At 44.6% G+C, this 27,480-nt stretch overlaps 1 protein-coding gene across 1 annotated transcript in view; it reads right to left on the bottom strand.

Annotated features, from left to right (window-relative positions):
* The window catches only part of SCHIP1 (schwannomin interacting protein 1), a 781,396-nt gene that overhangs the window by 143,542 nt on the left and 610,374 nt on the right, over positions 1-27,480 (bottom strand). The window contains 2 exon segments of the mRNA XM_051983093.1: positions 18,407-18,577; positions 18,580-19,167. Of these exon segments, the coding sequence (XP_051839053.1) occupies positions 18,407-18,577; positions 18,580-19,167 (759 nt within the window).

The raw sequence follows: 27,480 nt of genomic DNA, 5'->3' as shown, positions 1-27,480 counted from the left end.
TTCAGCATGAACTTTTCTTCGTTCTGTAGAGCTTGAATTTAAAATTCTCTTTTGGTATTTTTTGCTTGCTCTTTCCATGGCAAAGCAGAAAGAGGAAATACAAAACAAATCATTGGTTGACTTTTAGGTGTGTGAGGAAAACTGTGATGTTTTCCTTCCAAACAGAAAAAGACTTATTTGGCAGCTGTTTCTATCACTCATACTAACTTTCCTATCAATTCCAAACTTACAGAGAGAAGATCTCTTTCTTAAAGCAGATTTAAAATACAATTATTGATGCTTTTTGTTACTATATTGTATTCTTTCCCAAACATACACTTGTTCTATTCTCTCTTCATCAAACTGCCCCTTATAATAATATCAAAAAAGAAGGGAAGGGGAAGCTAGGTGGCGCAGTAAATAGAGCAGCAGCTCTGAAGTCAGGAAGACCTGAGTTCAAATGTGACCTCAGACATTTAATACTTTTTGGCTATGTGACCTTGGGTAAGTCATTTAACTCCAATTGCCTCAGTCAAAAAAAAAAGGGGGGAGGGGGGAACAAATCAGTATAATTTAGGATGGAATATAACAATACATGTGATATTTTCCATCTATAGTTCCCCATCTCTACAATGAGAGTCCTCCCACTCCCAGAAGGCCATTCAAATCACATTCCAAAGGGCAGTGATAACTGATTCCCAAATTCAAGGTACTCTTTTAATCATTTACTTTGCTAATCAGCTAACACATAATCCTATCTCCCTCTTCTTGCCTTTGCAATTCTGACCTAATGTCTCCATGTCACATCCCAGCATTACTTGTAATTCACTATTAATCAGAGGAAGTAAAAAAAAATTCTGATGAAACTTCCAACCAAGTTTTTGTTGTTATTTTTTATGACTGTACAAATATACTAGTGTATAAACCAGCTTTTTACCAGAGAAAAAATTTCAGGTGATTTTGTACCAAAAGTCAGCGTCAATTAACAGAAAATGGCTCCTTCTCCAATAATATTACCTTTAATATTAAAGTGAAGTGAAGGAAAGAGACAAAAATAAAATAAAAAGTACACCACAGAGAACAAAAGAAAACCTAGAAGGAAGCACAGAAAAGCTGGGTTGCTTTGAAAACAATGCGTAGGCTTTATTACATAGGGTTTTGTGAAATGAAAATTTATGGTTTTTATATTGAATCCTCTCTTATGTTCGGCTTTTTTTCTCCCCTACTTTTTTTATGAGGTATTTAAATATAAAATAAAAATAAGAAACTTTAAAAAGTGAAACGAAATAGAGGTAGAGCCCGAAGGTCAAGAAGTGGGTTCAGTTATTGTTTCTGAAACATACTGGTTGCAAGACCTTGATTAAGCCCTTTAACCTCGCTAGTATAGTCAGGTAAGGGTATACTTACCTGACCAACCAATAAACATTTGTTCATTTCCATTTTGGATGCCATGTTGGAGATGCTTCCAGGACTTTCAATCTGGAATGCCTAAAAGGGAACTGTGCAAGTTGGACTAAATCTAGATGAGAGAGTAGTGTAAATTGTAGAGATTATGGAGTCATGTGTAAAGAGCCGACAATTAAGGCCACTGGAATTGATGGGGTCATAAAGAGGGAAGAGAGAAAAGAAGAGGGCCTAGAATGGAGCTGCTGAGAAGGGCCATATTTGGTGAGCATGATGGGGATGATGAGCCAAGGAGTGGCAGGACAGGAAGGGGAGAACCAGGAGTAAGCACTGTCACAAAACCCTAGAGAGAAGACAATACTTAGGAGGAGAGGTCGAGTATTTTGAAGATGGAGAAAAGACTATCAACCAATGAAGACTTGAATACTGGTAACTCTGGAAGAGGCAGTTCCAATTGGTGATGAGATCAGAACCAGATAGAAGGTCAAGGAGTAAAAGAAAAAATGGGGACTATTGAAGAGTTTGGCTTAGAAAGGAACTATCTAGGGGCTAGTGGAACTTAGTGAAGACTTTTTTTAAGGATAAGGAGAGAACTCAAGATGTCTTATTGTAGAGCTAGTGTGGTCCAATGGTACAAGGAATCGCCTTACTAAGAGTTCCCTGCATTGGTAAACAGTCTCATGTCCAATACAAAAAAAAAAAAAAAAAGATGAAAAAAGAATGACATCAAAGTCCTAAGAGTAGAAGGAGTCCTGACCTTGGGATGAGCAACTGTATGGCAGTGAACAGTTCATTAAAACTCCGTGTACCTCAGTTTCTCCATCTGTAATGAAGGGAAACAGTCTAGATGGACTCTTAAGATTCCTCATACTTCTAAATGTATCATCCTCGTGGATAAAATGGGGAAAATAATAAAAGTACCATCTACCTCCCAGGGCTAACTTTGGAGAGTGTTTGGTAATGTTTAAGGTCTCAGAAAAGTTATTGTTATTGTAACAATGGGCCTCTAAATCAAATTTTAATACAATGAAACCACTGTGATTTAATGTAACAAAGATTTATTAAGCAACTCCTACAGCAAGTTGTGGCTGAGAGAGAAATACAAAGTTTGATCAGAAGTTTTCAAAGAGCATATTATGTAAAGGGGGAGTGGGGGTGGGAGTGGGGAGGGGAAGGGCAGATATCCAAGTAACTGTTAAACAAGGGGGAATCATGAGGGAGAGGGAGAGAAGAGGAGGGGGAAAAAAGAGGAGGAACAAAGACCATACTTTAATCAATCAATCAATATTTTTTTAAAAGTACCTCCTATGTGCCAGACACTGTCCTAAATGCTGGGGATACAAAAAAAGGCAAAAATAGCCATCTTTAAGACTCTGGCAAAGAAGTCTAATCCTATGGTTGATAGTGGGGACCCAGGACAATGCCTTTCTCCCTTTCTAATCTGGGTTATCTCACATCAAAGCTGGGTCTAATAAAAATGGGACAAAGGTTTTGTGAATAGTCAGACTCCATTAGTGTTTGTTTATGACTCACAAATGAATCTGGGACCTTTTGCTTCTCGTGAACTAGCTCGTAGTTTCAAAGATTAGGTGGTTTTCTGGAAGGAAAGAAGAATTGAAAGAGAGAAGGGGAAGGGGAAAGAGTCCCCTAAATAGTCACGTACTCCATGTAGGTATCTTCTAGACTTTATTTGTTTAATTGGAATGAAATCATTTGGAGAGAGTGTTCTTTGTTGGATTGCTCTTTTGTTGTTCTTTTCACATGTCTTAAAGATTATGGTTCCTATTTGCTTCTATCAAAAGCAAGGAAGGCTCTATTGCTTCGGTCTCTAGTACAGCTGACAAAATCCTTTTCCCTTTTATGGATTACAAGGAGTAGCCCATTAGTCAGCAACCAATTTCTGCACATTCAGTCATTTAGGAGGATTTTATTGCCTACATCCTGGGAGATGAGATAGATTCTTTTAGAATCTATCTCCAATGTGGGAAGGACGCCCAAGTCATTCATGGTGGTTTCTTACCAAAACACACAAAGAAAATCTAGAGCAGTAAAAAAGAGAGAAGCTCCAGCTAAAATCTAGGAAAAAAAAAAAAACCCAAAACTTTCCCTTTTTCCATGTCTACCAAATAATCATGGATCTAGAAATCTAAATGAGAGAAATAATTATTTTAGAACTAATTGTCATATGGGAAAAACACAGGATTTTTCACCTTCTGAAACCTTAGTAGAGCAAACCAGCATCTAAAAGATATGGCTCCTTAAACTTGTTCAGCCCTCACCCAGGTAGGGAGGCCCACAGTAATCTACTCAGGTTTGGGGGATAAATTCTTTGATTAGATTGCCCAAGGCTGGAGGTGATTTGGAAGTAAAAGACAGAGATCAAAGTCTATGCCTCAGTCCCTTATTAGAAAAAGTCTTTTTCTCATCATACTCTTTATTTTCTCTCCTTACTTTCCAACTAATCGGAATAGACTGCCACTCTCAGGAAACATCCACTCTTCCGAGGGTATATAAGAGTTGAGTGGTTTCCTCGAGGGGTCTTGGCGTTCAAGAGTGTCACTGACCCCTTTCGTTAATAATATGCTAGCATTATTCATAAAATAATTCATTACCCAGAAGCTATGGCTCTTCAACTTTTTTATATGTTATATAAGGGAACACAGAGGCCATCTAGTTCATTTTACCAAAGAGAAAACAGATCTAGAGAGGTTATGTGTGACTTAGCTGCAATCACACTAGTAATAAGTTACTAAAAGAGGCAGGATTTCAACTGAGGTCCTTTGATACAAATCTAGTACTTTTGGGATCCTAAATCTAGAACTGCTTAAGACAAGTGAGATTCTCTAATCAAGTAGCATTATCTTACAAATGAAGAAACTGAGATCTGGGGTGGAAGGGGGGAGTAAGCGGGGAAAGAGGGTAAGGATCTTACCCCATAGGGCAACTAGGTGCTGCTGCAGTGGAGAGAGCACCAGGTCTAGAGTCAGGAAGATCAAGTTCAACTTTGACCTTAGACATTTACTAGCTGTGTGATCCTAAGTCATCATCTGTATTTGTCTCAGTTTCCTCATTTGTAAAATGGGGTTAATAATAGCACCTACCTCCAGGCTTTGTCAGAGGATTTGATGAGATCTAGCATAATGTCTATAGATATAGATATTAGCTTCATCAGCTACTACTTTGTACTACTATTATTAAACAGTCATATACAATTTCATTAATGTTTTTGTTTAATTTTTGATAACTATGATATAAAGATTTAAAAAAAAACACTGTTTTTATGAAGACCTCTTTTTAAAGAAATATTTGAGATTTTGATAAGGAAAGGAAAAATACTATTTTTTAACCGAGACAAAATCGTAATTCATTTCAGTTCTGAGAGGATAACTCCATAATTCACAACTCATTAAGTCTTAATTTGTCATTTAAACTGGGTTTGAAAGAGCTCTTGTTTTATCTGATATTCAGCAGAATGGAAAAATATGAAAAGAAAACTACTTCAGCCCTGCCTGCCCAAGTGGAAAGAGCCTTGGGCTAAAAGTTGAGAGAACTGGGTTTCAAGTTCCAGCTTTGCTGAGTGACTTTGGTGAAGTACTTTCACTTTTCTGGGATTGAGTTTCCTCTCCTGTGAAATGTAAACAGAAGACCTCCAAGGTGACTTTCAGCTGTGGTGAATTTGATTTTAACAAGTTTGGTTTGCTTGGCTTTCCAGATTCTTAGGAGATAGATACAGTAAAAGTATCTTGGATCCTATTTTTAGTAAAGACTGTTTTGCTTAGACAGATAAGACCAAAAGAGAAATCATTCCCATTTCTCTTTCCAAAACCATAAAGACCCAGAGTCAATAAATGGGTGCTGTAAATGATATCACTCCACCAGCCAACGAACCAACACAAACAAGTGTTTATGTGCAAGGGAGAAGGCCAAGACTATGTGAGATGGAGGACCCCTATGACTTATCACATGAGCTACAGAACCCACCACTGTCACCTACTAACAGCTTAAAGACTGTGGGCTCCATAAGATTTTAAGGTCTTTCCCTTTGGCTAGAAACTAGTCTTCTTTTTCTAGGTTGTCTCCAATAATTCAAGGAAGGCGTATGAAAATAGGGCTGATAGAAATTCCATTTGAATCCTCAGAAAGCACTTAGGACATGTTTTTTCATCCTATGCATTCTTCCAACTCTTAATATCCTCCTTTTCCTAACTGCCTTGAATTTATATTTTATTGTAGACATAATTATATTTGCACTTGGCCTCTCCTGTCACTCATCCCCTTTAAAATATTAAGTTAAGAACAAATCCTTGCCCGACACAGAGTAGACACTTAAAAAAAAGACTGCTGATCGACCGATATGCCGGCATATCTGGGTGATATTTCGGGTTTGCTTCCAGACCATTAAAATAAAGCGAATATTGGAATAAAGCGCATCGCATGAATTTTTTTTTGCTCCCCAGTGCATATAAAAGTTATGTTTACAGTATCTTGTAATCTATTAAGTAGTCAATAGTAGTGTGTTTTAAAAAGTGTTGTGATATGGGAGCCACCTGCCAGTGGCTGCTGGAGGGCTAACTCAGACCTGTAGAATGAGTCTCTTCATGTGAGATGATGATGATGATGATGATGATACAAGGAGACTGAGAGGAAGTTGCTTTTCTCTGACCTTTCTCTTCTTCCCTCTTGCCTCCAATTTATTTCATTCCCCATCCACAAAGAACATCTGCATCAGCAAAGGCTGCTTTGCAACTCCTTCAGATGTTATGATCCACAGCTGTGGAGGCTCTCGGAGAATTGACCTGCTCCTTCACTTAGGCATGGTCCGTAACAAAAAAGCAATGTATATGTCTTCATTAAAAATACTTTATTGCTAAAAATAAATAGCTAAACATCACTCGGAGCCTTTCTTGAATTATAATCTCTTTGTTGATGGAAGGGCTTGCCTTGATGCTGACTGATCAGGGTGGGGGTGGCTGAAAGTTGGGGTGACTTTGACAATAGTAAGACAATAGTGAAGTTTGCCACATCAATTGATTCTCCCATTTACTTCCACTGTAGGATTATCAACTAGCCTAATTTCAAAATTGTTGTGTCTCAGAGAACAGAGATGGCCCAAAGATAGACAGAGGGACAGGGATGGCTGGACAGTCTTATATGGGTACGGTTTATGGTGCCCCCAAACAATTATAATAATATCAAAGATCCTTGATCATAGATGACACAGAGACACAATGTCAGAACATGCCATTGGGAAAATGTTCCTTGACACAAGATGCCACAAACTTTCAATTAAAAAACCAAACACCCAACTTCCTACAGGAAGTCTACATGTACAGCAGACATTGGTATCTTTCTTTACATCCGTGGTAGCCCCATTGATATTCTCATCACTCCTGTGAAGATCCCAGCAGGTCTGTGCCAGAGTAGATGGTCTTTTAGAGTTGTTATGGCTGAGGTCGTCATCACTCTGTGACTGTGACTGTGACTGTGCTGATCCAAATTTAGCTCATCTGGTCTTGAATAAAAGATCTCACCAATTGCTCTGGGGCTCCTGAAGTCAGGAGAAGCTAAGTTTAACTCCCGTCTCAGACACTAGCTGTGTGACTACTTTGCAAGTCATTCAACCTTAGTTTCCTTATCTCTAAAGTGGATATAATAATAGCACCTGGCTCCCTAGATTGGTCTGAGAATCCGATGAAATACCTGTAAAATGTCTTGCAAACCTTAAAACAGCACAAAAATATTAAAATGGCCTGAGGTACAAGAAATGTGGAGAAGCAGAAAACTACAGGAAAGTACAATGGCCTTCAATACCAAGTACCTTTTGGGCTTCCCTGGACCGATGGGTTCAAATTCACCTTAATCCAACAGTCACATGACAAGGGAGTAGAAACACCCATGAAAATAAAACAGGTCAATCCATCCTAACCACCTGCTCCGCTCATTTGACAAATAAGGGTACATTTACAATGACTTCAGAGAATGGATTTTGTCCTTACGGGAAGAGTGCTACATTTGGACTCATGATATGACTTTTGATTTTCAGCTCTGCTACTTGGGTTTCAATTGTGTGACTTTCGTGTTGTAATATTTGGAGATAGCCTGTTTCCCAGCATTAAGGCCCAGCAAGTAGGCTGTGTCCCGAGCTTAGCATAACAACAATCCTTTGTGCTCAGGATGACCTCACCCTCTGGCAAAGTGTATTGCTAGGACCGGAACTAAATGTTCACTGAGGGATTTAGCTCCTCCTATTTCCCAGGGCCATCCATCACATATTCACAATTCCTGTTCCCTGTTACTGACAGGGACTCCATTCCTGTTCCCTAAGACTTGAGACAATACTCTTCCTCCAGTTCCAGTGGGAATAATAACTCAAGATCTAAAACAGGTGAGAGACTGGTTCTGGTCCAGTTGACATTGGGTAAGGAGAGGAACTAGATGGCCTCCAAATCTCCCTTTAACTCTAAGCTCTCCAGGGCCACTTTCCTCATATGAAAAATGATAGTGTTGGATTGTATGATTTCAAAGGCTTTCAGGACAATCCAAAGGATTCTAGATTTGTATACAGAGAATTTAAGGATCTGTAGCTCCCCTCAGGCCCAAACTTTCTATACCTGAATGAGGTATGTTAGCTACAAAGTTTCTTGGTCTAGTGGATTGCTCATTAGACTTGGAGTAAAACAAAACAAAACAAAACAAAAAAACAAACCTGAGTTCAAGTTCTGATACAAAACTAGCTGTAGGATCCTTATGTAGCAAGTTACTTCACTTCTCGTAAGGGCTGGATTTTATAAACCTTAAGATTGGCTCTGAGCCTCTGATTCCATGCCCGGGATCACACAGTTAGTGTCAGTGAAATCTGAACCCAGTTCTTTCCCAGGCCAAGTTCGGCACTCCATTCCCCAAACCTGGCCACTCCCACAGCTTCGCCAAACAACAACGATCTTTCCCAAATCAAGAGATTTTTCATGTCCCTCCCACGCAATGATGAGGCAGCTGATTCATCCAGTCACTCAACATCCTGGAAACATCCCTGGAAAGCACCACGCTGGCTTGTGGGGTGACTGGCAAGAAAGGCTTAGACTAAAAACTCTCAGCGCCAATGGTGCATTATTCAAGAAGGGTTTAATTCCATTTTTACTTCTCAGCAGCTTGGTTTCTGTTAGACCCTGCCCAAAACAAATTACAAGCAAGATCAATACAAAGTAATCTCAGGGTGCCAAGAGCATTAACAGCTAGGAGAAAGCAGGAAAGGCCTCTCTTATGAGGTGGTGCTTGAACAGATTGGGCTTCTGGGAAGCAGAGGTAAGAAAGAAGAGTATTTCAAGCCCAGAGGAAATGCACAGATTATCATTTGAGCCTTGAAGGATGGATAGGATTTGGTACAGTGGCCTTGGAAAACTCAAGGAAATTGGGCTCCAGTTCTCATCCCAATATTAACTAGATGCTTGTTCCTAAGAAACTCTTGACTTTTCCAGAAATTAGCTCCCACGTTTGCCAAATCAATAGGTTTGATCAGGCAATGTCTAAGGATCCTATGCAGGATTCTATGATTTCAATAGGCAGATATTGAAGGGAAGTCAAACTTACGAGGCATGTTGTGAACAGAAGCACATTTTGGGAAGTATGTTCAGGAGCAGAAAGGCACATTGGGAGAACCAATCTGCCTGGGAAGGTTGGCAGTGCCATTGAATCTGAGGCTGATTTGGTGAGTAATAGGGAACTGTTGTAGATTTTTGAGCAGGAAGGGATGCGAAACATCCAAATTGTATATTAGGAAGACTAACCTTCCAGACTAATCACACACTACTCCCTCCCTCTCCACACTCAGAGGTCCTGTCATACTGGCCTTCTTGCCATTCCTCACACATGGCATTCTATGTCTTCTCTCTGTAACTCTGTACTGTTTATCCTCCATGTCTTACTCACCTTAGAACTCTTTCTTGTCCCTAAGATTCAGCCCAAGAGCTTCCTTCTGCACAAGGTCTCTCTTAGTTCCCTTCCCCATCGAGGCTGCCTCGTAGATGCTTTGTAATTTTAGAATACTTGATGTATTAGAATGTAAACATATTGAAGGCAGGGATTGTTTCATTTTTGTCTTTCTATCTCTAGTACCTACCAGAGGGCCTGGTACTTTTTTTAATAAAAAAAAAAAGAGAGGGCCTTTTTTAAAATAGTGGACATTTATTAAATCACCTAGATCGATGAGTGAGACCAAAAACAGAGTAAGTCAGACATCCCAAGCTCCCACCCATACTCAGTGGATCGGTAAAAGCCAGCCAACCAGCCCGCCACATATACACACAGAGTGCAGGTTTAATGTAAGGGAGAAAAGGCTTATTGAGCAGTAGTGAGGGCCAACTGAGATTATATAGCATGAATTTACCATAGATGTAATTAGAGAATTTCTCTAAGTGTCCAGCAACCCAAGAGCAGAGACTACAGATAGTTCCTTAAGGTTTGTTAGAGATGATAAACCAATCAAAAGATTCTAGGGTAACTTGTGAGATCATCATCGAAATGGATGATTATGGTGGGTCAAGCTGGGTAGGGAGTCAACTAAAGCCAGAAGAGGCTGATAGCTCAAGAGAACTGAGTCGATACTCAGATCAAAGGACTGATGGTCACTAGATGGTCAAGAATGGTGGATGAGTAGGGCAAATGGAAGTGGTGAGGTTATGTAAAAGAGGAGAATGTCACTTCAACATCATGGAGACAGGGCAGGGTCAAGGAAGGAATGATCCAAAGGGGTATCCTGTTGTAGGTGGGTGGCTATTCTTGGTGGAAGAGGGAAGTACACTAAATTTGAAGAGGACTCTGCATCAGATGCTGAAATCTGTGAAGAAGTGAGCTTAATCTTTACCTTGGTAGACGATATTAATTAAAATGGGAGAGAGGAAGACACGAGACCGTGCTGGGCTCTCTCTCTGAAAGGGAGAGGTGATTGAGAGAGAGTGGAGGTGTGAGCAGGAGACAAGAGAGACCTCTACATGGCACCACAAGGTTGGCAAAATGCTTTCCAGGGAATGCTCCCAATAACCCCCTGAGAACAAGTGCTTCACATAGTGTTGTTACCATCCCTTATAGCTACATGGAGAAAGCAAAACTTGGAGAGGTGACAGCAGTGACTTGTTATCATAAAACAAGGAAGTATTAAAAGAATCCAGGAAATTCCTGCCTACAAGGACAGGATTCTTTCCATCACTTTTCCAGAGATCAAACTTATATATACGCCCCCATCAAACAAACCCAGATACCCAGAAACCTCATATATATATATATATATATATATATATATATATATATATATATATATATATATATATATATATATATATATATATAAATTATACACATACACACACACAAATACATATGTATTGCACCATATACATACAGATCATAATTTCATATACACCACACATGTACATAGTATACAAAATGAGTTCACTGGCAGAAGGAACTCACAGTGTCATGTTAGACCAGTTACTCTTCAACTCACAATACTAGAAAGTCCCCCGGGACATCAAACAATGACTTGACCAGTCACAGTACCAAGAGGAGGTAGAAAGAGGCAGGATTTTAAATCTCAGTCAAGTAACTCAAGGTCAAAATCACGTGAGGTAACTTAGGTCCAGTGCTTTCAACCATAAATAAGCTATGTTAAGTGATTTTTTTTGTCCATGTCAGTCATGTGTCCCCAGAGGTATGCTAATAAGTGACCAGAAAACTACATATATGACACACTTTAAAGTTTAAACCACATCATTAATATTTTCTCAAACACTTTCTTAAATTTGGATAATCAACAAAACCAAAACTCAAGCCTTGATTTGTGCAAATGCTCACACTGAAAAATTGAACAATTTGCTAGCAACATGTATATCTTTAAGTGTTATGTAAAAGTCACCTTTGATTTATTGTGGATCGATCTTGTATGTACATAGTCGTTTGCAAAGTTTGAGTTTCTTGAGGGACCTTCTTTGTCTCTCTAATGCCTGGCCTAGTGCCCCCACACATAGTAGGTGCTTTATAAATGCTTGCTGACTTGGCTTGTTTTTGATTTATAATTCACATGCACACGATGTACCATTCCCACACATAACTCATGCACACAAGTTTTACCATACCACAACCTACTCTAATATGAAACGCTTTGAAATATGATGGCTCGGCCTTGGACCTTATCCAGGAGATTTTATGGTCAGATGTAACAAAAGAAGGAAAGTAATAACATCGTGATACTTTAAAAAAAAAAAAAAGTCCTGCTGAATGAGCCAAAAACAGCATTAGAACAAGGCTGCAGGGTATTTCTTTTCTTTTTGATTTCTAAAGAGTTTCTCTAAATTAGCATTAAAGTTTATTTTATAAGTTCAATGTATTTTTATTACATTATAAAGTTTGCAGATTCCAGGGGGGACCCGGGCAGCAGTTGCCCCAGGCCACCAGCCACTGCCAGGCTGGTACCCCAAAGCTTTCCGGCAGGGGGTCCGGCCTGTCCAGACTCTGATGTACAGCTGGATGGTTAGTGCTCTCAGTCAGCTTGTTAGCACATATATGTCAGGCGGCCTCCGGAGACGGACAATGGATTTGGCTCGGAATTGAATAGGAGGAAGGGAGGGGGCTGGGTTGCCTTTGGGAATCAGAATGGTGTTTTCAACCACTGAAAGAGGCCAATGTTTGGTGTAAAACCCACTTTGGAAAACCACAAACATCCTCTTAACTTAGGACCTCATCATTCAACTGAAGCTGTTCTGTGGAGAGCGACCATGATCTCTTCATGGCCAAATTCAACACATCTTGCGCCAGTCTTGGACATCCTGGACTTTTCTACCATGTTACATACTATTGCTCCCCATCACTTCCTGGAGATTTTCTGCTCCCTAGTTTTTCCTGCCAAGATTTTCTCTGGATCATCCCTTTTTGTTGCCCTTTCGTCGATGTCATACTCATTAATTATGGCTGTCCCAAGGATTATGCTGGTAAAAGTCAGGTAAGAAGGGATGCATGACGTATTTTTAAGTTCAAATTACATTATTTACATTTTGTCTATCACTTTCTTAAGTTTGAACAATCAACAAAATAATAACTCAAGTCACGATGCGTGTAAATGCGTACACTGAACATCTGACGGTTGGTCTTTGTGAGCTGTTTTGAGCTGGCTTCGGAGGCCATTGCCCATCATCTTGACCCAGGTCTTGCCAATGGGATCCTGATGATTCTGGGAGAAAGAGTATGGCAGATCTGCCTCATTTAGGTCTAATTCATTTGCAAGTCAAGCCACCACCATCCTGATGGATCTGTGACATAGTCTGAAACATTTACTTTCGAAAAATTGTGTGTTCCAAATTTTACTCTTTCCCTTCCCTTCTTCCCCTCTCCTGGACATCAAGTAATCCAGTACAGATTAAACACTGCAGTTCTTATAAACAGATTTCTACATTTATAATGCTGCACATGACAAATCAGATCAAAAGGAGGAAAAGCGAGAAAGAAAAAAGCCCAAGAAACAAATAACAACAAAAAGGTGAAAATACCATGCTGTGATCCACATTCAGTTCCCATAGTTCTCTCTCTGGATGCGGATGGCTCTTTCCAACACAAGTTTGTTGGAATTGCCTTGAATCACCTTGTTGTTGAAAAGAGCCACGTCCATCACAGTTGATCATCACATACTCTTGTTGCCGTGCTATGTAGATGATTCTTAAATCTACTCGACATCCAGCTTAGCTTCTCTATTGAGCCAGTCACCTTAAAGCAACTGCCTCTTGGGCTTCTCAAACTGGGTGTCTTGAAGGCACCTCAAGTTCAAGAGGTCAAAAAAACCCAAAGTACTTCCTGTCTTCCTGGACTCTCCCGACCCCCCATTCCAAAATTCTCTAGATCTCTCAAAGATACCATCTTCCTCCCAGTTCTTGAGACTCCCAATCTTGGTATACCCTCCTCAACTTTTTATTCTCCCTTTCCCCAGAAATCCAATCCATTGCCAAATCTTGTTGTTTCTATGATTATAACATCTCTCATGTGCACTCTCTACTCAAACAAGCCACCAGACTAATGCCTTCTCACCGATTTCCTTGCCTGTAGCCTCTCCCCACTCCATTTATCCAACATTTACCGTCAAGGTGATTTTTCTAATGCACAGGTCGGGCCATATTCCACTGTGCTCAATGGGTTCCTCTGGTGATTCCTTATTTTAGCCAAGATCAAACATCAAATCCTCCATTTGGCATTTAAGGCACTTTCTGGTCTTCCCACACTCTCTGACCCAGGTACCTTGGCCTCTCGCTCCATCTCCATCTCCCCGCTCCCTGTCTGTCCCCAATGCTTAGGATGCGCTCTCTCATCAGCTCTGTCTTTTAGATTCACAGGCTCCCTTCAAGATTCAAATCAAATCCCACCTTCTGTGTTGTCCGAGCGCCCCCAGCAGCTCATGCCTTTTCCTCTGACATCCCTTTCAATTTAGTCTCCGTCTTGTATTTTCATTATTTTTATGTTCTTTCTCCCTTTAGAAATATGAGCCCTTGAGGGCATGAACTGGTTTTTGTTTTTCTTTAGATTCCCAGACTTCCGCCCCATATGTGGCATACAGAAAGTGCTTAATAAATGCATGATGATTGGAGTGGAATGGTTGCCATTACATTGTAAAGTGTATTTAGATAGCAGGAACAGAAAAGATTTTCTTGGCTGAGGTTAAGTGACTTGCCCAGGGTCACACAGCTAGGAAGAGACCAGATTTGAACTTATGGTGCTTAATCCACCTTACCACCTAGCTGCCCCCTCTCACAATTAACTCTTGACTGGATAAGAATGGGAGGACAAAGAGATACAGGGCAGCATAGTTGAATTCCTTTATTTAAAAGGAAACAAAAATACACTCACCGAAGCTCAGCGGAACCCTCCCCTCTTCCACCCTTGGTGTCCCCTATGTCGTGCTTTGGTAGAAAGCATACTTTCTCAAAAGGAGACTTTTGTAGTAGGTAGAATCATGGAAATAAACAGAGCCACCAAGTGGCAGAAAGAGATCATTTAGTACAATCTCATTTTACAGAAGAAACTGGGTCCCAGAGAGATGAGGTCTCCCAAGAGGATGAGTCAAGATTTGAACCTGGGCCCTCTGCCTCTGAATCTGGTGCTCTTTTCATCCCACTATGCATCTGTGCACGGACCATAACCCTGACTTCTACATAGATAAAGTATAGACAAAAGCATTACAAGGAGTGGGAAGGGAAGGGAAAGGAAGGGAACAAGCCTACTATGTGCTCATTACTATATTTAGAAATATTATCTTATTTAATCCTCACAATAATCCTGTGAGGTAAATTATCCCCATCTTAAAATTGAAGAAACTGAGGCAGACAGAGGTTAAGTGACTTGCCCAAATTCACAGAGATAGTAAATGTCTGAGGTGAGGTTTGAACTCAGAACTTTCTGCCTTCAAGTCTGACGCTCTTATCTACTGTGTTAATGATCACATGATCAGGCAGTCAGCAATCTGAGGCATTTTGGGATCAGGTTTTGGGTTTGCTATTCCTTCTCCCCGGTTCTCTCAGTTTCTGAATGCTACAAGTAGAAGAAGATGTCCAAGTCTGGGGCAGAGAGCTATAGAACATGGTGGTGCTGGTGGAGGGGAAGGAGAAGAAATGGGAGATCAACCATGATGACTTTTTTTAGGAGAGCACCCAGTAAGGCACCACGATGAGGCTCCAAGTGATCCCCGTCCTGGGAGGTCATGGGAAACTTCTGGGATCCCAGCAGCTAAATACCACTTACTAACTGGTATTCAGTGGAGCATACGTTGAACTTTCAGAAATCTTCACCAAGAGTGAGAACAAATGTCTGAGAAGGGTTTGTGCCGAGTTGAACTCCTTGCTGCTATCATAAAGCATCCCACAATTTTATTTTAGGCAGTTAAAAAAAGACAAGCTCTGAGACAGCTGGGTGGCGCAGTGGATAGAGCACCAGCCCTGAAGTCAGGAGGATCTGGGTTCAAATCTGAACTCAGACACTTAGCACTTCCTAGCTGTGATCCCAATTGCCTCAGGCAAAAAAAAAAAAAAGAATAAATAAACAAATAATAAAAAATTAAAAAGACAAGCTCTAACCAATGGCATGCTAAAACATAAAGTATTATTCAATACCAGAATCTTTAATTAGTTACTGCCAGGTCAATTATGGAAAAAGACAACATGGACTAGTGCTTTCCCAGCTGGCCCTGGAGCCAGTAAGACCTGGGTTCAAGTGAAGCCTCTGAAACGCTCAGGTTGTATGATCCTAGGCAAGTCACTTAACTGCTCAGTCTCCAAGGCAGCTCTAAGATTAGAAGTTGCAGGAAAATGCCCAATTATATTGGTGAAGGGAATTTCCTCACGTGGGATTTCTCTGGACTTTTGACACCATAGGTCTAGAACCTAGATATGGTAACTTGAGATAAGCAGAGTGTGTGTGTGTGTGTGTGTGTGTGTGTGTGTGTGTGTGTGTGTGAAGACAGACAGAGGGACAGAGAGAGACAGAGAAACAGAATCATAGAGATAGACACAGAAACACAGAGACAAAAAGAGAGAGAAAAAAGGAAGGAAATAAAGAGAATGAAAGACAGAGACACAGAGAGACAATAGAGAGACATAGACACAGGAGACAGAGAGAAAAGGAGAGAAAGACAGAGAAAGAGACTGTAGGGTCTTAGAGAATTTGCCCAAGGTTTCGTGCAGTTGAGTAATGGATCCACAGTAATATTACTACCAGTTAAACAGTAATGTCTGGGTTTGAGGCTCCAGCTCCCAGCCCAAGACTCTCTTTGCTATCCCATGCTGCCTCTCCCAGTGAAAAACTTTTGGCAAAATTGAGACCATTTCAAAAATGGTCGTTGAGTCTTCCATGAAGCTTGCTCTCATGATCCATGATCCAGAGGTAAGGCCTAAAAGGGGAAATGCCGAGGAAGGAGCAGAAGAGGCACTGTGGTACAGTGGTAAGGACTTGGGTTTCTGAACCAGAAGATCTGGGTTCCAATTCTGCCTCTATTCTGCCTCCCTGGATAATTTTGGGCCAGTCACTGGGCCTCTGTTTCCCCACCTGTAAAACGAAGGAGAGGAACTGGATGGCCTCCAAATCCCCCTCTAACTCTAGCTCTCTGATCCTGGGACGACAGGACATCCCAAATCCCTTCCAGCACCGACCCAATAATCGCTTCCTCTCATTTTCCCCAGCTGCTTTCTCATAACAACATAACAACCACCACCATATTGAACAACTTCTCTCTGGGACTCCAATCTTAGTCATAAGTTCAGCTTGTGAACAGACTTATTCCACTTGCAATAAACCCACTGTCAACAAGCATCGGAGCCCAGGCCCCGGGCTGATGGATGCCCGCATTTCTAAATATCAAAATTTCAAGTGTCCCTGGATTGCACAAATGTCATCACCAGGGATACGACAGTAAATAAAAAGCTGTCCCTTCACTCGCAGGCAAGGCTTGGACAGATTTTCTTGGTGAAGGATGAGAGAGAGAGAGAGACAGAGACACACAGAGAGACAAGGAGATAGGGAAAGGAGGGGGGAAGTAGAGAGAAAGACAGAGAAAGGCAGAGGGAGAGGGAAGGAGGAAGGGAGGGATAGAGAAAAACAGAGGGAGGGAAGGAGGGAAAGAGACAGACAGACAGACAGAGGTGGGAGGGAGGGAGAGAGATAGAGCAGAGAGACAGGGGGAGAGAGAGACAGAGACAGAAAGAGACCCAGAGAGGCAGAGAAGGAGGGAGAGAAGTCAGGAGCAGGGGAGAAGGGGAGGTTGTGTCATTTCCCCAGTACAAGTGGGAGTATTTGGCTTTGATTGAAAGATTCCATGTCTTCAAGTCACAAAGAGGAGAATGGCAGTGGTAAACTCACCAGCCATAATTAAAACATTTTTTATGTTATGTTAATTTAATAGGCGCTTTCTCCGGGGAGTCCGGGCGATAGCTCGTGCGAGCAGCAGCCCCGGTGAAAGGCGCCCCCCTCCCCAATGGCTCCGATTTTTTCTGGGAAATGCAGTTGCTATCCTCGCCCCTGGTGTCACAAGTGCACGCACCCAATTTCCACTAGCCCCGGGCCCTGGAGGCTGAAAATGATACCTGCAAGGCAAGCATTTTCTGCCGCTTCCTTCCAGCTGTCACACAGCAGCTCATTTCAACTCTGCCCCTCGGTTGCATGGGAGGGCATCATTAATGATTTTAAATCGCAACTGGTGCTCTGGCTCCAAAGCAGTGATAGATGGGAGCGCTAGCCCTCCAACCAGGAAAAAGGCAGCGCACAGCCGTCCTTCTCTCCCCAGCAAAAGGACGTGGGACATGTGCTGGCCTGTCCGGGCTTCCTGTTCCAGATGCTCCCAGAAGCGGCCCTCTCCTACTCTCCCTCCTCCTCCTTCCTTCCCATACTCCTCCCCCTCGGCTGGCTTTCCTGAATTCAAGGCAGTCGCCTCCGGGAAGGACTGGAGATGGCCCCGTTATCAGCCCGGAGGCAGGCAGCCTGACTCACAGAAAGGCAGACGTTGCCCTCTCCCAGCAGCCGGGCAGGGCAGTTTCTGCCGAACAATAGCGTCCATCTCGGGAAAGCCCCACGTCCCTGCGGACGCCGGGCCAACCGGGAGCACGCAGGAGAAGGGCGAGGTGCCTTCCTGCTCGCTCGGGGCACCGGCGGGGACGGCCCCCCTCGGCCGCCGGAGCACGAGCCGCCGCCACCCAGCAGCTCCATCTCCGAGACTTCCCCATAGGGTCTAGGTGCCGAGCATCGCCCCGGTGACTCAACCCCTCTCCCTCCCCCCAGAACATCGGCGCTCTCGTCGGCAAAAGTCCAAACCAGGGGAATGAGTCGCTGGTTCCCTGAATCCCAGACTTTGCGCGGCCCTCCCTCCCTCCCTCCCTCCCTCTTCTCCCCTGGTCCCCACCCCAAAGGCCAGACAGCTCAGTCTCCGGAGTGTGAGCGGAGGCTGGGAGGGGATGGGGGAGGGCAGCAGAATGAATGGGCCGAGCTCGCCCATCACCCAGCAACTTACCGAGGTGGAGTTTGGCTTCGCGTGGCCCTGGTTGCGCCCCTCCTGCTCCTGGAACTGTAAGCCGGCCAGATGCCTTTCCAAAGCCTCCCAGTCCATGGTGGGGAGCTGGGGCTCCTCCTTGACACAAGTCCCACCGTCCAAGGGGTGCAGCGGGAGGAGCCCCGCGGACCGGGGCCCGGGCCGCCCGGCCTCCCCCCCGCAGGCCGGCCTTTCTGCAGGGGGGCGGGGTGGCCTCCCCGGTGTCCGGCCGCCACCACGTTGCCGTTGTGCCTGAGGTCCGGAGGGGGATGAAGGTTGCCGTTGGGGATCGGGGGCGGCATGACGGTGCCCCGGGCGCCGGTGCCGGTGCCGCCGCAGCCGCCGGTGCTCTTGTTGGAGGTGGGGGGCTTCACCCCCCCCAGCTCCTTGGCGTGACCCCTCCCGTTGGCCGGCTTTTCATAGCGCTCGTGCCCGGCGGTGTGCCCGTAGTCCCTGTAGCCCCGGTTGTTGTCCTCCTCTTCTTCCTCCTCCTCTTCCTCCTCGTCCTCTTCTTCTTCCCACTCATCAATCACCTTCTTCCGATAGACCTGGAAACTCTCCTCCTCCTCATAGTCCTCCAGGGCAGCCACCAAGTCCAGGCTGCCGGGGGAGGAGGAGGAGGAGGGCGAGGAGGAGGATTTGCACTCGGAGCACGGGGTCACTTTGCTGGAGTTGGACCGGGAGCTGGAGCGGCTGCTGCTGCAAGCGTCACTGGCTAAATCCATCCCATCCTCTCGGTAATCCTGGGCGAGAGCAGAGAGGAAGACACAGTGAGAGGGAGAAAGAAATCCCGGGCAGAATGAGCCCCCGAGCCGGGCATCCACCGGGAGCGAGCCTCCTCCCCGGCCGGCTGGCGGCAAGGCGGCGGCCACTGCTGCTGCCGCCGCTGCCGGGCCGGGGAAACCAAGTCTCCTCCTCTCCCCGCCCCCCGCCCCTACTCCTGACCCCGGGCCGGAACAGCCCCGAGTCCGGTCCCCGGCTGCGCAGGACTCCACTTGGAAAGGGGGCACTGGGGCGGAGAGCGGAGGCGTGGGGGTTTCCTTTCTCACCCCACCCAGTCCTCCCCCCACCCCACCCCGCCCCCTGCTAGTCCTTCCTGAGGACCAGAAAGAGACTGAGAGGTGGATGCACAGCAATGGACGCTCGGAGACTTTTAATGAAGGGGGAGGGAGGCCGGGGGAGAGGGGAGCTGCTTCTTACAGTTTCCCGATTGGAGCTCCTCTGCTACCCCCTCCTCTAAGGCGGCCACGCGCGCGCACACACACACACACACACACACACACACACACACACACAACCTTTCCGGAGCCAACACTTTTACATGGTCTGGGAGGGAGAAGGGGCACGGGCAGCGGGGCAGCCGCTAGTTTGGGATTTTGTATCTGCTACAGTTGCCCCTCCTTTTCTCATCCCCCTCCCCCTCGTCCCCTCCCTCCCCTCCACCAAGGCAAGCCTGGGGGGGCGGGGGCGGGTCCATTGGTGCTTACAACTATGACCACGACTGACTTTCGGTGAGAGCAAGCGGCAAGTGGGGTGGGGCTTGGTCCCTTCTTGCTCTCTCCTGCCCCCACCCTGCCCCGTCTGGTGCCCCGATGCCCGCACCCCTGGCTCCCCAGCAAGTCCGGGCGCAGGAGGCATCGCCTGCGTGGGTTTCCTCCCGCGCCTGCCCACCGGGCTGGGACCTGGGCTGGGGCCGCCGCTGATTCGGCTCTCCCCGGGCTTGGCTCCGCCTCGTGGCCAGCCTAGGCTCCCGGCTCTCCCTCCTCCTCCTCCTCCCTCCAGCCCCGCCAGCCTGGGCTGCCCCAGCCCCGAGCCGGCTCATGCCCAGCGGAGCAGCAGCAGCCGGAGCCCCCGAGCCATGGCCGGGCAGCAGAGGGAAAGCTCCTTCCTGGCGACCCAGAGCCCGTCCAACTACGGAGCATGCCCAGACCGGGGCCTGGGCGTTTCAGGCACGCAGTCCGCTCCTCCCGGTTTTCGCTGCAGCTGGGATAGGGGTGGGAGCTAGGCTGAGGGATTCAGGGGCCGGCCCGGGATGGGGCCTAGAGAGCGGGGGAGACAGACGGGGGCGGGAGAGGGGCTGGGGGAGGGGGCCCTCCGGAGAGGAGGCCCTCAGCATCCCGGCACTTCCCCCTCGATGGCCAGCCTTCCCTGCCCCGCTCTCCAAGTGTCAGCCACTCTGGGGATGCACCACATCTGCAGACAGTCGGACAGAGGCACACGCACGCACACACGCACCGTGGGAGAGAGAGTGGGGCCACAGCCCGAGCCCGGGACGTGGGGGGACCGAGAGGTCCCTGGTCTATGGTTAAAGAAGGCAATCCCGGGGCGCCGTGCTCTAGCCAGACTGATTGGATCCCTGGCTGAGGGCCCGAACCTAGGACTTCAGAGTGCCCTTAAGGCGTCTGGCCCTCCAAACGCTCTTTCTCCTAGCCCTGGATGGGTGCCGGTAGTCTCCCCAAATCAAAGCCTCCTGAAGTCCCCGAGTGACCCCATGTTGGAATCTCCAGTTTGGGAACCCGGATGACGAGCGCTCCGTGCTCTCCATCATTTCCCCTCCCACCCACCATCCTCCGGGCAGCTTCCTCTCCTTCTTGTTTCCCTCCCGTCCCCCCCACGTCCCATCCCCTTTCAAAGTTCAAGAGCCGAACCTGTTGCTGCCTAAGCTTTCCTTCCCTGCTTCTCATGGGAAATGCAGGACTTCTGGAAGGAGAGAAGCTGGTGGCTTGCTCCTGGTGCACTGCACACGGTCTCTTTGCCTGGCCTGGCCCCTAGTCTCAAATATACTCTCCCCTCACTTCTGCTCCTGAGAACGCCCTCAGCTCTGGGGCCCCTTCTTATGGGGAGGCCTTTCCTCTGCCCTGTCTCTGGAAACTACTTTGTAAGTGCCCAGTTGTGTAATTGTGTGTATCTGAAAAAACTGTGTGCCCAATGGACAGCTGGGTCTGGAGTTAGAAAGGAGAGCTCAGATCCGATCTGGGACACTTACTAGCTGTATGACCCTGTACCTGTTTGCCTCGGTTTAGTCAGCTGGAGAATGAGTGGGAATCTCACTCCAGTATCTGGCAAATTTTTCCCAGATGGAGTTACAAAGAGTGGCCCAGGACTTAACAGTGAGTCTGGGTGCTCTGTGAATATGGAGAAGGTTGAGCTTGGCCTCTGAGGTTGGAATCCTAAGATCTGAGATCGAATACAACTCATTTCTCTAAGATTCAGTTTCTCCACCTGAAAATGTGGGAATTGGATAAGGTGACGTAGGAGGCTCCTCCCTTTTTTAGCCGGCCTTTAGTCATCCTCTCTGAGCTGGTTTTCTAATCTGGGAAAAAGGGATAATACTGCCTCCAGTTCTCACTCCACAGGGTTGCTGTGAGACTTAAATGAGCTCTTGTTTGTAGACTACTCTGCAAAGCTTAAAAAACTATCGTCATATAGATATCAGCTATTACTATTGATATAGCATCCCCCAGTGGAACGTAAGCTCTTTGAGAAGACAGATTATTTTATGTTTTGTCTTTGCGTTCCCTGTCACTAGAACAAACACGGTTTTTGGAAATAGTAGCCTCTTAACAAATACTTCTCGAATGAATGAACAGAAGAGGCCCCGGCCAGATTTGTTTTCAAGATTGTTTTGTTCGGGCCAAAGGTTTAAGACTAAGGAAAAATTCAGAGAGGGAATCACCAAAAATCGAATTTTTGGAAATAGGGGACAATCTTAGCCCAGGAAGTTTCCTCGGCCTGCGATGGGGAGCTGAGTGATTTTGAAAACTATGACTTAACTTGCAAAGCTGATGGGGAAAGCGTTTTGCTGTAGTGCTAACGGGGGAGCTGGCAGCTGCTCCCCAAGGTGTTGGATCCAGTTTGGCTCAGCTAACCCAACCGCTCTCCTTTAGCCGGGCTAGACGAGGAGGAATGAGGAAATATTTGGGATTCTTTAAAGGGGAGGGGTTGCTGCATTTACTTTTCTGCTTGAGGATCTCGGTTTTTTAAAGATTTCTGGGAAGTGAGAAATCTTTCTTTTCTTGGTTAAGTCTTGGCTAGAGAAGATGGGGTTGACTATTAACTCGTCCTAATGCCTCGGTCTTGTAAAATAGCTCCCTTAAGTGGTCTGCGCCCGACTCTTTAAAAATAGAATAACCAATTATTACTTTAATATGGGTCTTTTTACGGTGGTTTCCATAAAACAGCTTGGCCCGCGATCTTAACAGAGCGCGATTTTGTCGAATCGTGGAGCCTTGTGTCAACTGGCTGCCACCCCACACTGCCACGGCAACTGCCGAGTTTAACACCCTATTAAAGGCTGACGGGGTCACATGTTGTCAGTCATCACATAAAATGACTGTCTTTCAATTGCCCAAGCCCTGAGCTGCCACTCCTGGGGCTCAGAAAGTCCTGCGGGCACTTGGATCCATAAACAAAGCCCGATTCAGTTCATAGAAAGTACATTAGTCCCATTTTCTATCCCGGGGCCCTTCTTCCTTTTTCTCTCCCACCCCCATTGACACTCAATCACCCATACCCAGGCTATTTGCTTCACACAGAAGGCATCTTGGGGTGCTGGACACAATCAACAGGACTCTTTATCTACCTTTTGACATTAACCAAAGCTGATAAGTTTCCTCATCTGCTAAATGGGCATAATGCCAACTGTAGTTCTGTCTTTACAGGTTAGTGGGTTTGAATTTCTTTACAAAATATGAAAAGTCTTTAGATTCCTTCAGGACATGTCACCGCCTGCATTTTTCAGTCATGACCTGAGTCTTCATGATCCCATGCGGGTCCACGGATATGGTGTCTCCTTGGCTAGAAAGTAAATGCTTTGAGGGCAGGGTCTTTTGCTTCAGTCTCTGTATCTTCAAGGCCTAATCTAATGCTGGGCATTAATAAATGCTTGTAATTGATAATATCCAATTGAGGGTTAATGAGTGTGTGGATTACTGGTCTTGTAGTCCCTCCCCCTGCTCCCCATATGTAAGGCTAACAAAATAAATAATAAAAAAATAAATAAATATAAAAATTTTAAACAGAACAAAAATCCACCTCCTACTTTTCTTTATGTCCCAAGATGTCATCCCTAAAAGTACACTTAGATATTTGCCATTTACTTTGCTGTGTGCGTGCTTTCACGCCTTGCTAGAATGTAAGCTCCCCGAGGGTTGGAATGATCTTGTTTTTGTCATGTTTCAATTGAATGGAATAAAATGTTGGTCAGGCCATTTACATAATCGGCAGCTGTCTTTACCCATATGACCAAAAAAAAAAAAAAATCAACTAACAAGGCAACAATCTAAGACTAACTCATTTGGGAAGGTAACCACTGGGGGGTGGGATGGGCAAAGGAAGATATAAAACATTGTCAAGTCCATTTTTTGGGATCATTAGTACCTTTGGATGATTTCAGAGGGCTCAGACAGTCTACATTGGCTAAATTTGTCCCCAATTTCACTTTCTTCTCCCAGAGGGCCTGCTGGCCCACTTTCCCTTCCAGATCCATTCTCTTGCCAGCAATCATCTTACCTTGGCATTTGAAGCCCTGGCTCCTCCCAGATCTGAAGGGGATTGGAGAGAGAAAGAGAGAGAGACAGAAATTGGGGGGGGGGAGAGAGAGACAGAGAAAGGATGTGTCAAGGAGGAAGGGGGAGACAGAGGATGAGGGAGAGACAGAGACAGAGACAGAAAGAGACAGAGAGAAAAACGAGACAGAGACACACACAAAGAGAGAGAGAAAGAGATACACACACACACACACACAGAAAGAGACAGAGAGAGAAAAACGAGACAGAGACACACACAAAGAGACAGAGAGATACACAGAGAGAGAGAGAGACAGAGAGACAGAGAGAGACAGAGACAGAGCGCACCAGAGCCGAGTGGGGAGGTAAAGCTTATGTTTTCACTACTTTTTTCCCCCTAACTTTTAGCTTGGTGACTTTGGAGTTTTACTTGCTGCCCCAGCCCTCAGAGGGAGCAATTAAATAAGGATGATTTAACACATTTAGGTTGGGTTTGGGGGATTTTGTCTCCCCAGAACCTAGCGCATTGTGCTTGACACATAGTAGGCTTTTTAGAATGCTTGCTGAATGACTGAACATCAGGGTAGAGAAACCAAACACAGAAAGTATTTCAGAGGAATGGAGTCCAGAAATGCAGCTTTGGGAAATACACAAGAATCTTGGCCCAGGCAAGTTGAGCCAGCCAGACGAGCAATGAGTGACACAGCCTGCATTTGAGGCGGAGTTCTTTGGTGGCCTCTCCAGGGGACTGTCCTGTTTCTTTTAACCAAACCTGCGGGCCCCTGAGATGACAAGTAACCATTTCAGAAAGGGCCCCCTTACCCCAACTGCCATCAAAGAACTCCTCAGGCCCCGGGCTATCTATGGGGTTCCTTGAGGCATATTTTATTTTTGCACAAAGAAAAGGAGAAAGCTGACAAGAGCAGCATCTCTCTCCTTACCTTTCTCTTTCTATTTCTGTCTCTTTGACACACACACGCGCACACACACACACACACACACACACACACACACACACTCACCTGCTTTACTATTTAAGTAAAGTACCATTCCCCAAGTTCATACTTTGTGCAGGACCAGTGAGGGCACTGGGTCCTTCAGCATCCCTCCCAACCAATCACATTGGGTATAAGGAAGACTGAGGTGGGATAGACTGGAAACTTAGGTCCTAGACCTGGTTTTGTTGCCAAGCAGCTGCAAGACTTTCTTTTCAAAACTCTGCTCAAATTCAGCCTTCAGCAGAAAGCCAGTCCCTCCCTGGTCTCGTCAGGGCCTTTGGGTCCTAACCTCTGCGATGACGTCCACTCTCTATCTGTAGGTAAGCAGCGGTTTGCTTGCTGTCTCTTCCATTAGAATCTAAGCGCCTTGAAGGCAGGGACTTCTGCTTTTCTTTGTATCCCTGGCACACAGTAAGTGCTTAATAAATGCTGGCTTGCTAGAATCATAGATGAGAGCCGGATGAGGGCATAGATGAAGGGGCCAAGGTAAAGAAGAAAGGTTGAATGGCTAATCTGGAGTGATGTATATAGTAAATGTGAAGGACCTCCATTTCCTCATTTGTAAACTGAGCGGACTGGTGCCCTTGGATTGGGCGATGACTGACAAATTGTGGAATATAAGCATAATGAATATTCTAGCCCTTTGAAGGAAACAGAGAATAAGAGATTCTATGAAACATGGGAAAATTAATAGGAACTGATACAAAGAGAAGAAAAGCAGAAACTCAAGGAAAAAGCAAATACAAAGACTGCGATAATATATAGAAACAAAAAAATAATTTATTGAGACAAAAACCCCAAACCAGATAATTATAATAACTGATCTTGGTCCTAAGGAGAGTTAAAGATATGTAGCTTCTCTTTTTCTTGAAGAGATGGAAGACTAAGGGACCTATGTATGGATACTGAACACTGTATATTTTACCTCAGGTAACCCTCAGTATTTGTTAGAAGGCCACTGAATTGGGATGAATTGGACATATCTGGAAAATACTGCTCTGTGCAAAAAGTATGACTATATATGTTTATAAATACACATATACATACAGACACACATACAACCACACACACATATATTCATATGAATATAAAATTTGTTTGGACCAGTGATTTAACGGTTTTAATTAGTTTGGATTAAAGAAACTTCTTCTGCCAAGACTTATGAGCAACTATTCTGACTCATAATCTAAAAGTTGCCCTTGGGGACACTTAGAGGTTAAATGAGTTTCCAGGGTCACATAGTCAGTATGTACTTAACTTTAAGTAAGCTCTGAATAAATGAAACATTAAACAATTGAGTCTTCACGGAATCGAGAGATGAACCGTTTTTGCTTTAATAAGGAACTGACTTAAAAGGACAGCTAGGAAGTGCAGCTGAGGAAGCCACAGGACTGGAGTTAGGAAGAACCGAGTTCAAGTTCAGCCTCAGACACTTAGTAACTATATGATCCTAGGCAAGTCACTTAACCTTGTTTATCTTGGTTTCCTTCTTTGGAGATGGAAATGGCAAACCATTCTAGAATATTTGCCAAGATCACCCTAAATGGGTTCATGAAGACACACCTGAGTAGCAACAAAACTGACTTAGAGATAGCAAACCAAAGCAATCTTTCTCTAGAATAGATGGATCAATGTTAAAAATCAGGGTTCCATCGGAATCGGTACTGGATGAGAGTTCCCTCTAGAAATCTAGAATATCATGGCATAGTCATAAAATCATCAAAATCATCAAAAATATGAAAAGAAATGTAAGCCAATACTGGCAGAGTTGTAGAGAAACACACATATTAATTCACAGCTGGGAAAACTATAAATTTGTAGAATATTTCTGGAAAGCATTCTGTTCTCATATAGCCATACATAACAAAAGTTACCCGAACAATCATACCCTTTAATCTAATATTATCCATAGTTGGGAATATATTCGGATAGTGTAATCAAGGACAAAATTGTGCTATTTGTTCAAAGATTTTCGTAGCGATATTTTAATTAAAAAATAATTGGAAGCAAAGGAAACATTCAATTAGGATAATGGTTTAATAAATTGTGGTACAATAAGGTAGTGGAATACTATCGGGCAATTAAGACCAACAAGTATGGAAAATATAGAAAGGCTTTAATCAAATAATGCAAAGTGAAAAATGTAGAAGCAGAAGAACAAGTGGTTGTACTGTTATTCGACATTGAGTGTTTCATAATTTTTTAAAATAGAAAGGTATTAAAAATGCAAAACATCCAAATAGGACAATGAAAAGTACGGGAGTTGGGGCAGCTAAGTGGCATAGTGTATAGAGCACCATCTCTGAAGTCAAGAGGACCTGAGTTCAAATCTGGCCTCAGACATTTAACCCCTACTAGCTGTATGACCCTGGGCAAGTCACTTAACCCCAATTGCCTCAGCAAAAAAAAAAAAAAAAAAGAAAGGTATGGAGTTAGAGACTGCCATTTATAAACATGCTAGAAATAGTTGGAATCCTTACTTTGGAAGAGTAAAAGTTCTTAAAAAGAACTCCAAGTTTCTAGTTTTCAGGTGCTGGTGGACAGTGGGGTT

The sequence above is a fragment of the Antechinus flavipes genome, chromosome 3 (genome assembly GCF_016432865.1).
Source record: "Antechinus flavipes isolate AdamAnt ecotype Samford, QLD, Australia chromosome 3, AdamAnt_v2, whole genome shotgun sequence".
In the NCBI taxonomy this organism is placed as follows: domain Eukaryota; kingdom Metazoa; phylum Chordata; class Mammalia; order Dasyuromorphia; family Dasyuridae; genus Antechinus; species Antechinus flavipes.
The sequence above is the reverse complement of the archived record's forward strand: the minus strand, read 5'-3'. Positions and strand labels throughout refer to the sequence as shown.